This window comes from Choloepus didactylus, chromosome X (assembly GCF_015220235.1).
Source record: "Choloepus didactylus isolate mChoDid1 chromosome X, mChoDid1.pri, whole genome shotgun sequence".
Taxonomy (NCBI): domain Eukaryota; kingdom Metazoa; phylum Chordata; class Mammalia; order Pilosa; family Megalonychidae; genus Choloepus; species Choloepus didactylus.
The window spans coordinates 146,347,083-146,364,075 of NC_051334.1; the positions used below are offsets into that span (position 1 = coordinate 146,347,083).

A 16,993-nucleotide genomic window follows, 5' to 3' on the forward strand; every position below is an offset into this window, starting at 1 on the left:
ATTTCCATGGAGGTGTGGCCCCAACCATTCAGCATGGGCCTTGATTAGTTTACTGGAGTCATTTAAAGAAAACTCACACAGAGAATAGACAGATGAAAAACTCCCCAGAATATGTTAAACCAAGGCCCTGACACTGATGCTTAGAGATTCTTGGAGATGCAGACACAAGGATGTTTACAGATGCTTAGCTAAGAGATGTTAGCCCAGAGGCTGCTCTGGGGAAGCTAAGAGAGACAGGCCCAGAGACATTTTGGAGAATGACATTTTGAAATGCAACCCAGGAGTAAAGGAACAGCAGATGCCAGCCACATGTGTTCCCAGCAGACAGAGGTGTTATGGATGCCCTCAGCCTTCCTTTGGTGAAGGTATCTTCTTGATGATGCCTCAGTTTGGACACTTTTATGGCCTTGGGACTCTAAATTTGTAACAAAATAAACTCCCTTTAGAAAATCCAATCCATTTCTTATATTTTGCATAACAGCAGCATTAGCAAACCAAATCATTTCCTGATGGTTCTGTTACCCTAGAGAACCTCGTCTAATACAATTCTTATTATGCGACCTGGAAGCAGGGGCCCTGAACTTAGAGAGCCTTAAACAAATGGTGATTTCTGTACCCACCTTTCTTCCTTGCCAATGACAGTGGTCTGTTCTTTTTAGCTGCCTGGCCTCATAAAAGCAAAGCAATAGTCTTGTGCTAATTAATGACCCACCCAGGTAATGAGTTTGCTGACCTAGAACAGGGTAACTTTCCTACTTTTACTCTTCCCTGTCCCCTTTCCCTCTGTTGACTCTTTCTCCTGGGCACCTGGTATATTAGAACTACATAAGATGCATTTTAAATAAAGCATACAGGGCCACTATTGAATCAAGTCTCTGGGCATGAGGCCCAGGCACCTGATTTTACTATAAAATCTGCAGGTTGACACAGCCTCAACTCCTAACCCAATGTTATCATGAGAAAACAACTTAAGAGATTTATGGTGGATGTGGAATAGAGCCACTTAAAAAAGATTCACTATCAGAGTCACATATTAGTCTTAAGCCAACAAAAGTGAACTGAAATCATAAATGGCAAAATGCTTTTATTGGACATCATGCTGAAATAAGACTAGCAACTTTACTTCTCCCTCAGGTGTTCCTGGGATCTGTTGGTTCTATTTGTTCTCTGTGTTCTGAGTCTTTAAAAGCATCTTCTCTGAACCACAGATTTCCCAAACTCCTTGAAATCTTCATAAGTGACCCACATCTGCTTGAAACTGCTCAGAGAGGTCACAATGGATGCACCTATCCATGTGGAGAAACACCTGTCAGGAGGAGCTGTGATCTTGATGGGGATCCCTTTGGCAGCCAGCTGCTCCAGCTCTTTCATGAGTCGTTCCTCAAGCTCAGGGAAGAGAGTGGTGCCCCCAGACAGCACAATCTCGGCAAAAAGTGTGGCATGGATGTCAGTGTCACACTTCATGATGGTGCTGGAGACCATTTTTGAGAGACCTGGGTTGTGGATGCCCAGCTGATCAGGTGCAAATAGAACTTCAGGTGCCTGAAACAGCTGGTCCCCAATGTGGATGACATTCCCATCTGGCAGCTTGTATTCTCTTAGAATATCCTGTGGCCTCTTGCATAGCTCGTTCTCTGGCTCCACTGCCACATAGCACAACTTCTGTTTGATGTCATCCACCAAGGCCTTGTCAAACATGCAAGGGAAGTTACACCCGCCAGCAAGGAGGAGCCGCGTGAGGTGCTCTGTGATATCCCTCCCTGCCACAGCAAGCTTGGTGACAGCATGAGGCAGAGAATGACCCTCATAGATGGGGACAGTGCAGGTGACCCTATCCCCACTGTCTACCACCAGGCCTGTGACACAAGCAGAAGCATAAAGTGCTACCACTGCCTGGTTGGACAGGTAGAAGGCAGGAACATTGAAGGTCTCAAACATTAATTCTGTCATCTTCTCTCTATTCTCCCTTGGGTTTAAGGAGGGCTCAGTCATCAGCACTGGATGATGACTAGGTTTTACTCCCAGCAGCCAATCAAAAACATGCTTCCAGAGTTTCTCCATGTCATCCCACCCCATGACCAGGCCACGTTCAATGGGATAGTGCAAATGTAAGTACTCATGCTTGAATATAGCTGAATCTCCCATGAAGTACTTCTGATTGGCTCCTGCTGAAGGTGTGCTGAATTTAGGATGCCCCACAACTGTGCTGATGACATGATGGGGTCCAATCTCTCCAGATAAACCTGCTTTGCAGAGTCCTGACCCATTGTCAAAAATCACAGCTGGAGTATCTAATACATGTGGATTAAAAATGTCTGCAGTATACACTTCTGAACTTCATCAAAGTAGAGACAGAACACTCAGGCTACTTTGTGACACCAGAGTTACCAGGGTTACTTATGGAAGTTTTGAAGTCACAGGATTCCGCAGTTCACAGCTTATCTCCCAGACAGAGCTATTAGGCTTCCCCCAATCCCTGAGATCCCCCCATCTTCAACCCATGAATATGTTCTGGTGGCCCAGGGCCTGCTGAGCCCCTTTCAGAGACAATTTTCCCATATGTAATAATTTATCCAAGACAACAATTGTCCCCAGTCAGCATCAGTGGGACATTAAGGGGTGGGGCTCTTCCTGCTTGATGTGGCCTGAAACAGAGGAAAGCAAGTCATATCTATGGGCAGGGGGATAAACCCATGAACCTGAAGCCTTAGAACCAAGTGAAGCAGCCCAACTATGGCCCTGTCACAGAGTACTGGCTTCTCTGCTTGGTTGAGCTGCTGTTTGGGAGATAACAAATATATTCTTCCCTTTGCTAAGGCAAAGAACTAAACACCAGACTCAGGTCCATGTCAGCATGGTTATGCCCCAACCCATTAGAGCAGTCAGAATATTCATTTTTATTGGTACAGTTTTTAACAACATTGTTTACTTATAATTCACATATATAATTTACAGATGTAAATGGATAATTCAATGGTATTTAGTACATTCACAGATGTGAGCAATCATCACAAAATACAAATTTAGGCTATTTATGCCACCTCTAAAAGAAACCCCATACACTTTAGCCATCATGTCCCCATGACCCCTTCTTCCCCAGGCTTAAACAACCACTAATCTACTTACTGTCTCTATAGATTTACCTCATCTGGATTTTTCATATAAATGGAATATACAATATGTAGCCTTTTGTGTTTCACTTCCTTCACCTGGCTTATTGTTTTCAAGGTTCATCCATGATTTAGCACCTTTTTACTTTTTGTGCATGATTAATATTCCATTGCTTATATATAACACCTTTTGTTTATCCATTCATTAGTAGTTGATTGACATTTGGGTTGTTTACACCTTACAGCTATTTTGAGTAATGCTGCTAGAAACATTTATGTACAAGTTTTTGTGCAGACATATGTTTTCATTTCTCTTCTGTATGTTCCTGCAAGTGGAATGTAAGTGTTTCTCAAAGTGGCTGCACCACAGCACATTCCTATACACAGTATATGAAGGCTCCCATATTTGCACATCTTTGCCAACACAGGTATTAGCTGACTTTTTGATTACAGACATACAAGTTGGTGTGAAGTGGTATCTCATTGTGGTTTTGACTTGCATTTCCTTGATGATTAATGATGTTGAGCTTCTTTTTATGCACTTACACACCATTTTTATATCTTCTTTGGAGAAATGTCTATTCATATACCTTTGCTACTTTTAAATTGTGTATTTTGCCTTTTAATTAATGAGATATGAGTCCTTTGCATATTTTAGATAAACATCACTCTCAGGTGTATTATTCTCAAATATTTTCTCCCATTCTGTAGGTTGTCTTTTCACTTTCTTGGCATTATCCTTTATATTAAAAAAGTAATTTGATAAAGTATAATTGATTGATTGTATCTTTTGTGGCTCAAGCATTTTGTATCATAGCTGAGAATCCATTGCAAAGTCTGAGATTATGAATATTTACCCCTATATTTTCTTCTAAGAGTTTGTAGTTTTAGATCATGTATTTATGTCTACAATGCATTCTGGATAAATTTTGTATGCATTCTGAAGTAAGGGTCCAACATCATTCTTTCCATATTGCCATCCATTTATCACAGCACAATAGCACCATTTCTTGAAAATAATACTCTTTCTTCATTGAATGGTCTTGGAAGGTGTATTAGTTTCTTAGGACAACAATAACAAAGTAGCAAAAAATGGGAAGCTTAAAACAGCTGAAATTTATTGTATCACAGTTCTGTAAATGAGAAGTCTAAAATCAAGCTTTCAGGAGGCTTTGTTCCCATTGTATTCTGCAATGAGGAAACTGTTACATGACCCTCTCCTGACTTCTGGTGGTGCCTGCCAATCCTTGCTATTCCTTGGCTTGTGGTTCTGGACATTTCATATGAAAGGGATCATATAACATGTGACCTTTTGTGACTGGCTTCTTTCACTTAATATAGTGTTGCACAGTCCGTCAATATTGTAGCATGTATCTATATTTAATTCCCTTTTATGGTCTAATATATTCCATTGTGATGTTATAACACATTTAAATTATCCATTAATCAGTGGATGCACATTGGATTGTTTCTACATTTTGCCTATTTTGAATCATACTGGTAGAAGTGTTTGTATAGAATTTTCTGCATGGACATATGATTTCCTTCCACTTGGGTATATACCTAGAAATGAAATTTTGGGATCATATGATATCTTTATATTTAATCATTTGAGGATTGGCCAGAATGTTTTCCAAAGCTATTACACCATTTTTCATTCCATAAGCAGTGTATGAGGATCTCTATTTCTCATCATATTTGTCAACACTTGTTATATTCTATTTTTGAAGATGCTGCTGCCTCTAGGTTTTGGGACTTATTTTGCACAGAACACTCTGGGGGATTTAAGTTTCTGAAAAGTAAACTTAGTGAGTGGAACTTTTATAGAGTCTCAGATAGGGACCTAGGTGTTATTTACTATTTTCAGGAATACTGTTGATTATGGCTAGGCATATTGTGGGCATTTGGAATATCTAGCTGGAGCTTGCGTAAGAGTAACCTCCTGGACTGCGTCTCAACTGTATTTGAAACTGCTTAGCCATTGAAACATTGTTTTCCCCCTTTTGGCCAAAAAGGCATTTTCAATTCCTCAATTCTAGGGTCAGGCTCATTCCTGGGAGTCATGTCCCATGTCACCAGGGAGACTCATTCCCCCAGGCATCATGTTCCACATAAGGAGGAAAGTAAAGAATGTATTTGAAGAATTGGGCTTAGAGAGAGAAAGGCCACATCTGAGCAAAAAAAGCAGTTCTTTGGAGGTGATCCTAGGCATTATTATATGTAGGTTAGCCTTCCCTTTACAGTCATAAATTTCTCTAAAGCAAGTAGGGGGTTTCTAATTTCACATGACACATATTCTGTCCAAGATAAACAATGTCTCACATTATCATCACTCTCAAATTTTAAAGAATTATCATTACACAAAACACCCCAAAGCTCTTATAAGACCTTGTAATTTCTCCTTAGTATTGGTTTGGTACTGGTAAGGTGTTCCTATTAAATATAGTTTATAGTATGCAATAGGTAGTTTTTCCCATATACCATTCTGTTATCTCCTTGTACCAGTGTGATACATTAGAAGTAGATCATGCAAGCATTTATTTATATTTTCAGTGCTAATTTGTGATATAGGTACCTCTAAACAACCCCTTTCAATCATGTTCACCTTCAATGTAGCACTAATACTTATAATCCCATTAATGAACTATTATCACCTCTGTCAGTTCCCACATCTTTAAGTTCACCCTCATTAGCATTTCTGTATATGTTAGGTAATCACACCCCCTTCATTAGCTTCTGTCTATCTCTAGTTCCACTATGCTCTACATTATAAGACACTGATTTTACATTGTTCAGAGTTTGTATTAGTGATAACATAAAATATCTCTCCTTTTGTGTCTGATTTATTTCACTCAACATTATGTCTTCAAAGTTCATCCATGTTCTTGTATGTTTCAGGACCTCATTTCATGTTTCTGCTGCATGGTATTCTATCATATGTGTATATCACATATCACATGGATAGAATACCCACTTGTCTGTTAAAGGACACTTGGGTTGCTTCCATCTCTTGGCAATTGTGAATAGTATCACTATGAACATCAGTGTGTGAATGTCTGTTCATGTCACTGCTTTCAGGTCTTCTGGGTATCTATTGAGAAGGGTAATGGCTGAATCTATAAAAGATACATATTTTATGGTATGTGGATTATATCTTTATAAACAATATACAGAACAGTATTTGTCTGTGCTGTGATAATCCGACACATCTTTAAAATTTTTGTTTATTCCTTGGTGATTGTATTTTGCTTGGTAATGTGAAAAGGATATTTCACATTACCAATGAGAAATTGGATATTTCCTCCATTGTAGTTTCTAATTTTGCTTATTGATACACATGCACATACACACATATTTACACACACACACATAGAATTTACCTCCATGACTCAATTCCTTACTTTTATCAAATATTGACATACCTTATCATAGGGTTGATTCTTCATCACCCTTGAGTTATCCCCCTTACCCTGATAGTCTCCTTGTTACTTATTACTACCAGATGTGACAAACTCAACTCAATTTGCCTGAGACTTTCCTAGTGTTAGGACTGAAAGTCCCATGTCCTGGTATTCCTTTCAATCCCAAGAAATATAGGATAGTTGTTACTTTGTAATCTGAGTTTTTGTTTCTGTGTTGTTGTCTTTTTCCTCCCTCTATAATGTAACATCCAAGAGAAAAGGAAGTTTAAATGTTTTGTTTACTCCTCTATCTCCTATAGCTAGAAGTATCATGCACATATGTAGGCTTTATAATTCACTAAGTTATTTATTTTCATATATTTTTCTAATAAATACACCATGCTCTAATCTTCTTTTAATGTTTTATTTACTCTGCTTCATTTGTTATGTGATATATAATATACATCAAATTAAAATAGTGACTCTTCCTCTCCAATAATACTGTCTTTTATTATGTTACCTTGTAATGTTTCATTAATTTCTCTTACCTAGTAATTGTTAAATAATAGAAGTGGTAGTATAGTTATAAAATACACGCACACTGAATTTTATCACCTATACATTATCTATTAAAATTAGAATTTTGTCTGTTACTTTTTGCATTCATTCCAAACATAAATTGTGTTCCAAATAGGTGTTTGTAATTTTTCTATATGTTGCATGTAAGTTAACCAGTTTATAATCTAATAAGAGATATAGATATACAGGGAAGCCTTTCTCATAATAATGGTTAGAGATGCTGTTTATTTTCATCCCATATCCACTTAGTTTTAATTTACCATCACTAGACATACAGTAACCAGAAGTAAATAAATAAATGAGGGAGGTAGTGGAATTAGTGCAGTTAAAAATTTTAAAAAGTACAACTCTTATAAGGCCTTGTGGGACATGAAAATGTTATCAATTTTCTCCTACGTATAATAGGAATCCACTTAAGGATTTTTAGAAAGGTTGGAAAACACAATCCAAGTTTTTTTTTTTAATACAAACTGTATTTTGTTTTCAAATGCATTATGGGGGGATAAAAATGTAGGAAGATATGATGGAAGGATATATATTTCAGTTTAGAAAAGGTTGAGTTATTGGAGATGAGAATATATACAGTAGTGGCAGAACTCACAGTACTTGCTGATAGAGTGCATGTGAAGAGTGATGTATAGTAAAGTGTCAAGAATAACTGGAAAGTTTTATAGTTGAAAACTTGGAGAAATATCCAAGCCACTTACTGATGCAAAAAATATTAATGGAGAATTAAAACTGAAGCTAGTAAACAATAATTTTGTTTGAAAACAAAATTTTGTATTATTTGAGACCTCCAAATGAAGATATCAAGTAAGTAGTAGTATATGCTAATCAGTAACTCAGCGGATATCTTGGGGGTAAGGTAAAATTTTCATAGTCTAAAAGATATAGATTGTATTTAAAGCCACATGAATGGATACATTTACACAAACGGAGACTACAGATGAAAAGAGGACCTCAGCCACTCCCAAACTTGGAGTTTATGTAGAATAGAGAAGAGAGAGGTAGACAAAAGTGCAATGTGGTAGAAGCTACCAAGTCACAAAGGAAATGTAGTCTGCTAATGCATGAATAATGGTACCAGGCATGCACCCCAACCATGAAGAAATATAAAGCTGAAAAAAATATGATGAGGAATCTATTCATTACATTGTGGCAATACACATAGAAGAACTGGTGTTTAAAAATTGACACAACCACATTGATCTGAGGGAGTATATCAAGTGTTCTAACAAATATGAAGTTAGCACTACAAGAGAAGCAGTGAGGAGAAACGGCATGACAAACACATATGTGGAATTTCCAGAATCAGTTCTGAAGCATAAAGAGGTTGGAAGTTATCACTCATATCCTTAAAGCACACACACACACACACACACACACACACACACACACACAGGCCTAACAAATGGAAAATTATTGACTTTTCTTGATCCCATAAGAGAACTGAAGTTGCAAAACAAGCATAACAAAATCTGGAGTAACAAGAAAATCCAGAGGGTGACTCTGATATTTGTTTGCTTGGAACAAAAGACACTGTAGGCATGAACCAGTGGAAGCAATTTAGTGATAATTTTGACAAATTTTTTAGTGTGATTGTATACTAATATGCCCAAACTTTTGTGGGCTTTACCTGGATGAATACCACCAGATCCTCATGGTGGAGGTATGAGAAAGACCCTCTTCTTGGCTCTGGCAGAGGAAGAGAAGAAATAATTTGTCATATGCATAGGGCCTTCTCCATAGTAAAGAGCTACTCTACAGGGAAAAAGGCTTTACCAGAGCCTTATACCAACAGGAGAAAGGGCATTGTTCCCATTCAAGTACCATGTAGACTCCTGTATCATGAAAGGTGGTGGAGGCTATACTCTGAAGAAAAGCATGTGCTGAAGATTACAGCCAAGAGACACAGGGCCACTAAAACAGTGAAATTTTATCATTAGATAATTGAAGTCTTCCACTCCTCCAAAACTTACCACCACCCAAACAGAACTCCAGTATAATAATAGTGGACTAGCACTGAAAGAGCTACAGGATTAAAATACTCTCTGAAGAGGAGTACTTAGGGAAGTCGAAAACCAAGAGAACAAACAAAAAAGTAACACAAGAGGAATTTGAAATTTGTGGCACCTGCAAATACAAAAAAGCATTAAACACAGCCCAACTCCAAGCCATATTAGTAAATCCCTCCATTAAACATCTGTTCTCTTAAGTTCCTATTATTAGATATAACATGTCTGGCTTGCAACAACAAAAACTACAATGCATACAAAAAGCAATGAAAAAATAGTAACAAAAGGCCATCAAAACAAACTCAGATATGACACAGACTTGAAAATTGTCAGAGAATGTAAATAACTACAACTAATATATTAAGGACTATAATGGAAAATTATACAGTGTATGAGAACAGATGGGTGTAGAAAACAGAGAGAAGAAAACACTAAGAAGAAATGAAAGCAAAATACTAGAAATCAAAACACTCTAATAGTGACATCAGTGAAAATAGAAGAGGAGAGAATTAGAAGGACACATCCCTCCACAGAAAAATGGAAAAAAAATGAGCAACAATTGTCAGAATCAACTTTCTTGGAACTCTGGAAAATAGACAAAGTTTACAGCAACCAAGATATTGTTGATCTACCCTCCCTCCAAAATAAAAGATGGCTAAAGCACAGCATGAGAGCTGCTCTGGGGCATTTTAGTTAGCCTTTCCCCACCCCTTCTCCAGTTTGACAACAGTATTAAAAACCAGTAAAAAATAACCAAAAACATATGTAAATGGAAAAGAGAAGGGAACCACAAAGATAAGAGTAAATCAATAAAGAAACAATGAAGGAAGTAAAGGAGGAATTAAGGAACCTAAAAATATATGACATTTAGAAAACAAAAGAAGGGTCAAAGTAAATCTTTCCCTATCAATACTTTAAATGTAAATTATTAAACTATCCAATTAAAAGGCAGATATTGGGATAATTATGCTACAAACTACTTGGGCCCAGAACATATCTATAATTTTCTACACAAAAACAGAATAATACATGTTATTTTCTCAATGTGCATGGAACATTGTCCAGGATAGACAATATATTAGACCACAAAATACGTCTCAAAAATTTTAAAAGGATTTAAATCATAACAGTACCTTTCTTCCTACAAAAATGTAATGAAATTTAAAAATCAATAACACAATGAAAACTTGAAAATCCATCTATATGTGAAAATTACACAATTCACTCTTAAACAACTAATGGGTCAAAGAGAAATCACAACAAAATTAGAAAATATTTGGAGATTAATGAAAACAAAACACAACATAATAAAACTTACAAGATGCAGGGAAAACAGTGCTCAGAGGACTGTTGATAGCTGTAAATGCTCACATTTAAAAAGAAGATATTAAATCAATAGCTTAGCTTTACAGCTTGTGAAGTAGTGCATTTTGTCCCTTCAATAAAGATATGTTCAAGTGCCAACCCCCAATTCCATGAACATGATTCTATTTGTAAACAAGATCTTAGAAGAAGAAATTAGTTATGATGAGGCTAAACTGGATTGAGGAGACACTAATACAATGTGACTGGTGTATTTATAATAATGGAAGAATTGAATACATCCAGAGAAAACAAACATGAGGATGAGATTATGCCACAAGCCAAAGGATACCATGGATTGCTAGTAAGCCATCGTCAAATCCCTACAAACTTCAGAGGAAGCATGGCCCTTCTGACAACTTGATTCAGGCTTCTAGCCTCTAGAACTATGAGACAATAAATTTGTGATGTTTTTTTCCAAGACATCTGGCTCATGGTACATTGTTATGGCATCTGTAGGAAACTAAGGCATACATTAAGGATCTAGAAAAAGAGAAGAAAACCAAATCCAAATTTAAGAGAGTGAAGGAAATAATAAATATTAGAGTGGAGAAAAATGAAATAGGAAAAAAATAGAGAAATAAACACAACCAAACATCTGTTCCTTGAGAAATTCAACAAAATTGACAAACATTAGCTAGGTTGACTACTAACCAAAAAGGGGAAGAGCCTCAAATAACTAAAATCATATATGGCAGAACATACATTACTACAGATATTAAGAAATAGAAAGGGATATAAATAATATCAAGAACAATTGTATACCAACAAATTAGTTAACATATGAAATGGAAAAATTCTTAAAAACACAGGAACTGCAAAATTGATTCTACGGCAAGTATAAATTTTTGACAGAACTGTAACAAGTAAAGAGATAGAATCAGTAATCAAAAACTTCCCAATGGATACTGTGCCTCTCCTTGCTCCTATGAAGATGGCAGTGCAGCCACCCAAGTTGGTGTTGTTTGTATGTCTTGGTAAAATTTGTCAATCACCCAATGCAGAAGAAGTTTTCATAAAACTTATAACTGATTAAAAATTTTCAGATAATTGGAGGATAGACAGTTCTGCCACCTCCACTTATGAGATAGGAAACCCTACTGATTATTGATGGCAAAATTGCACAAAGAAGCATGATAATCCTATGAATCACAGTGCCCAGTAGGTTACCAAGAAAACTTTGCCACATTTGATTATAGACTATATATGAGTGAAAGTAATTTGAGATATTTGAATAGAAACAGTAGTGAAGTTAAAAACTGCAAAGCAAAAATTGAACTACTTGGGAGCTATGATCCACAAAAACAACTTGTTTTGAAGATCCCTATTATGGGAATACTCCAACTTTGAGCCTGTATGCAAGCAGTGAATTAGGTGCTGCAAAATATTTTCTGAAGTCACAGTAAAGCTGCATTCATTCATCGCTGAAGGCCAATGATGGTTAACTTCTTTACAGGGATGTTATAGGTTTTTCAATCAGTATATAAAAAGTGTAATGATTCATAGCTCAAGGCCACAAATTTTTTTCAACTTCTTGTGTCTTAAAAAAGAATTGCAGATGGAAATCAATGTTGTGTTTGGCAGAAGAATTAATAAAAATCTTTGATTCAGACACTTTATGGGATACATTAAAGGTTCTTAAACAAATTGGACCTCTTATCTTGCCAGAATCTCAAAAACTGGAACAAAAAAATAAAAGCACAAAATGCAATGTTTTGTGACTGTCTCATAGCACTCATTTCTTTCCAACATTTCACCATAAGGTACTAATCCGGTGACAGCTAAACATTCTGATATGCTTAATTGTGATTTTAATAAGTAATTAAAACATCACCTTCAGGCTCAGGTCAATAGCTGAGCCCATTGAGATTTTAAATCATCTACCTCTTAAGTTCATATGTATAATTTGATGAACAAATGTCCACTATTTACCTATACTGCCTCTCTTTTTACCCCAGGGCCCTTTATTGAATTAGACAACCCTAGTCATAAGAGTTCACAATCTTGATTGGAAATCTTCTGATTCACACATACCTAAAGTGCACACTTGTATGTTAAAAGGATAAGAAAGATAATGATTTATGGAATAAATTTTAGCATTATTCTTAATGTTTATCTAGTTTATTTCACAAGGAAGTTAGCTTCTTTGCTCCCATTTGGATCACCTTGCCACTGAAAATTTAGTTATATCCTGAAAGGATACTGTATGTTGTTTCACCTTATGCTCACTTTGACAAATGCATCTGTTTTATATGTATATATACCCAAATGAAAAATATTATATATTGCCTTAGATGGGAAAAATAGTTTAAAAAGCTTGGAAAAGAGAATACTATAATTTGAAGTCCTTAAATAATATGTTAATTGTTCTTTTATCAATGTTTCATCTATAGGAGAATATAGGTGATGTATGTGTATTTTGAGATAACTATAATTTCAAATTCATTTGGATATATAACAGAAAATGTTGTTTTCAAAATAAACTGGGGAATGTAAAAAAAAAACAAAACACTATCTTCAGAATGAAGAAAAATCCAGGAACAGATGGCTTCACTGGTGAATCCTACAAAACATTTACAGAATAATTAACACCAATTCTACTCAAAACCCCACCCATAAAAATATAGAAGAGGAGGGAATATTTACTCTCTGAAGACAATATTACCCAGCTACAAAGACAAAGACATTGCAATAAAATTAAAATACATACCAGTATAGATGGAAAAATACTTAACAAAATACATGAAACCAAATTCAGCAGCATAATAAATGTATACACCAAGACCAAGTGGAATTTATTTGCATAATTAAAGGATGGTTCATGTGAAAGTCAATCAATGTACTGCATAGCATAAATGAAATAAAGGGAAACAACATAATCTCAATTGATACAGAAAAAGTGTAAGACAAAATCAAATATACTTTCATGATTAGAAGAAAAACACTCAACAGACTAGAAGGGAACAACCTCAATCTGATGAAGAAAATCTATAAAAATCTCAAGCTAAATATTATATTTAATGGTTAAAGATGGAAAACCTTTCCCTCTAAGTTCAGGAACAATAAAGGATGCCTGCTTTTGCTATATATGTCCATAATTTTACTGGAAAATATAGACAGAACAAGTAAACATGATAAAGAACTAGAAGGAATGTAATCGGAAAGGAGAAAGCCATATTTACATATAATATGACCTTATGTGTAAAACATCCTATGAATGTACAGCAAAACTATCAGACTGAAAAAAAAAGAATTCAGAAAATTTGTAGTATGTGAGAGGAACACGCAAAGCTAGATGCATTTCTATGCACTTACAAAGAGCAATTCAAGGAAAATGAGAAAACAATTCTATTTACAATAGCATCAAAAGAATAAAATATCTATGAATAAATTAAAACAACATGTACAAGATATGTATACCAAGTTTGACAAAAACTTGCTGAACAAAGTTGAAGGAGACCTATATAAATGGAAAGACAGCAGATGTCCATGGACCTGAGGACTTAATATTGTTAAGATGGCAATACTCTGCTTATATATCTACAGATACAATTAAATGCCTATAAAATTCCGATGCTCTTTTTTGCAAAATGGAAAATCCACAGGGAATGACATGGAAATTTGAATACTCAAATCTATCTTGAAAAATAAATACAATGTTGGAAGACTAATATTTCCCATTTTCAAAGCTTTCCACAAGCTACAGTTACCACAGAAGTATAGTACTAGCGTAATGGTACACATATAAACCAACACACACATATATATATCAATGGGATAGAATTCAGATCCAAATAAATCCATAATTTATGGGCAATTGATTGTTTTTAATATTCTGGTGGTTTTATTAACAAGTGTACAATACATATATTGCATATTGTATATAGTATATAAGGACTGTACAGCACAAGTTTATGTTCAGTTTGATATTACAAAATGTCATTACTGAAATCCCATTGGACTACAGAGTGGAAACAGCAAAAGTACATTAAACATTCACATCTTTAGTAAGATTACCAAATTGTTTCAGTATTTTAAGTATACTAATGCATGCTAAAAACCTTTATCCATTCAGTCTTGTTAGCTTATAAAATATATTATACTTTATTAAAATTTTATGCATAGTTTAAAAAGATGTTAAAGTACTGTAAATAAAATATTTCTGCTACACTTGCAGCTATAGTTTAAGAGATGTTAAGCAGAAAGATTATTTTGAACCTCTAACACTAAGCACGTAACAGCAAAAAAAGTGCTAGCATTTGTAAAACATATTACTGTTGTCTTCATTTAATGCAAGTAAAATGGCTTCATAATGTATCATTTAAGTGAATTTGGAATCATTTATCAATTGTTAACCTTGATCAAAAAGAGAATAAAGACAACTTTGAGTGAATGCAGGTATGACAGGAATTCTTGGAAGAATACTGCATATTTTCAAGTCAATCTAATTATTTAACAGCCCTCTGAGATTGTGTTTAAAACAATATCCCAGTAATGATGTGCAGGTACACAGTATCAGCAATATAGTCATTCAAATTTCACATTAGTACAATACTGATGCTGCAGATGGGTGTTTAATAAATATACATGTACATATGTAGTTCCCCTGTAAATCTGTTCTAAGGCTCTTGAAATGTCTGTGAAGTTAGCATCTCTTTAACTGAACACAGCTATGCTGGTAACACATTCTTCAGACCAAAGAATTTAGAATGGTAATGACCACTTATGATGTAGATTAATATTTTAAAACTTTATAATATGACAGACTCAGATTTTAATTTTTCTGACCTCTTCCCCTAAGATTACACCTGGGTAATAATCCAAGAAATCCTATAACAAACAGAATTTACATGACACTAACTTCATGTTTTCAAATCATTCTCATCAATCTAAAATATTGCAATTAAAATCACGATAGATAGTAACATGGTACATCATTAAAACCATATGTTCAAGGTCAAGATGGTGACATAGGGAGGTGTGGAATTTTGTTAGTCCTCTGGAACAACTAGCATATAGCCAGAAACAACTAGTAAATAGTCTGGAACAGTTGGGGGACATCTGTGACCGCACAGACATCATACATCAGTCTGGAATGGGTGGGATGGCTGAGATTGCAGCATAGGAACTGAAAGCTCCCCAAACTGTAGAACTGGAGCCCCCCACTGCCCCTCCTTCCACTGGCATGGTAGGCTGAGCTGGAAGAGTTTCCTGTGGGAAAAAGAAACAGTCTACTAGGAGGAAGGGGAGGTAGCTCAATGAAGCTCTAACTGTGGTTTTAATTAATGAATTTGGACTACTGATTATAAGCTATGTGCACAGATAAACCCAGAGCAAGCAGGAAAAGAACCCAGAGGTTTCTCCCAGCAGAGAGGAGGTGGGGCTGATGGAAAAATACATAAATAAAAAAGGTTTTTGGAATTGGCTGAGCTCAGAATACTGGAAAAAGAGCTCTATCCCAAGACAAGAGGCACAGACAATCAGGCACCAACTCTGGTTCTTGACTCATAACAGCAGGTCTGGAGACTGGCTCTGAAAAGGGGATTTCTTTCTTTTTTCTTTTTTTCTCTCTTTCTAAGTAGCTCATTAGTGAAAGCCTCAGTTATTTTCAATTGTCAGTGTTCACCCAGGCAAAGGTAGAGTTAAGATAGAGTCAAAGGAAGAAGTAAAATGTAGGACATAAATCCCTAAAGGTTTATTTTCTCTAGGAAAAGGGGGAGGTGGGATGCAGTTCAAGTGGATGCCTTATCTCAGAGAACTCAGACCCTAGGGCATGTAAAAAAAAAAAAAAGCAGAAACAGCTTAAGATTGGCTTCTGACACTCTCAGCGCATGGCAGGGACAGGGTTTACTGAGAATTAAAGGGAATGCACCTTTTTACACTGGTGGGGAACTGCCTCACAGGAAAGCCTGACAACTTGCTGTGTCTCAGCCTCAGGGAAACCTGATATGGTTATACCCACTCCCTGAGACCTGATATGGTTACACCCACTTCCTGAAACCTGATATGGTTACACCTACTTCCTGAGACCTGGACCCATCAGGTCTGGGAAAATCTGATTGTGATAATCAAGAAAATCAGATGCTTAGACAAAAGAAATATGAATCACACTAGAAAAAATAAAGATATTGCTAAGTCAAAGGAACAACCTTACATTTCAAATGAGATACAGGAGTTGAATCAGCTAAGGACCTTCAAACAGATATGCTAAATCAATTCAAAAATCAAATTAATGAGTTGAGGAAAGATAAGGCAAAAGAGATGAAGAATATAAAGAAAACATTGGCTGAACAAAACAAGAACTTGAAAGTTTTAAAAAACAATTCTCAGAACTTATGGGAATGAAAGGCACAAGAGAAGAGATGAAAAACACAACGGAGACATTGAACAGATTTCAAGAGGCAGATGAAGGGATTCAGGAACTAGAAGATAGAACATCTGAAATCCTACACAAAAAGAACAGATAGGGAAAAGAATGGAAAAATATGAGCAGGGTCCCAGGGAAGTGAATGGCAACATGAAGTGC

At 35.8% G+C, this 16,993-nt stretch overlaps 1 protein-coding gene across 1 annotated transcript; it reads right to left on the minus strand.

Moving 5' to 3' along the window:
* Positions 1–1,182: 1,182 nt before the first annotated feature.
* On the minus strand, positions 1,183–8,752 carry LOC119522385 (actin-related protein T2-like). The gene is made up of 2 exons (XM_037820895.1): positions 8,727–8,752; positions 1,183–2,335 (listed from the first exon to the last, which is right to left on the minus strand). Exons 1-2 carry the CDS (start codon positions 8,750–8,752, stop codon positions 1,183–1,185), a joined length of 1,179 nt encoding a protein of 392 aa, XP_037676823.1.
* Between the last annotated feature and the right edge of the window lie 8,241 nt (positions 8,753–16,993).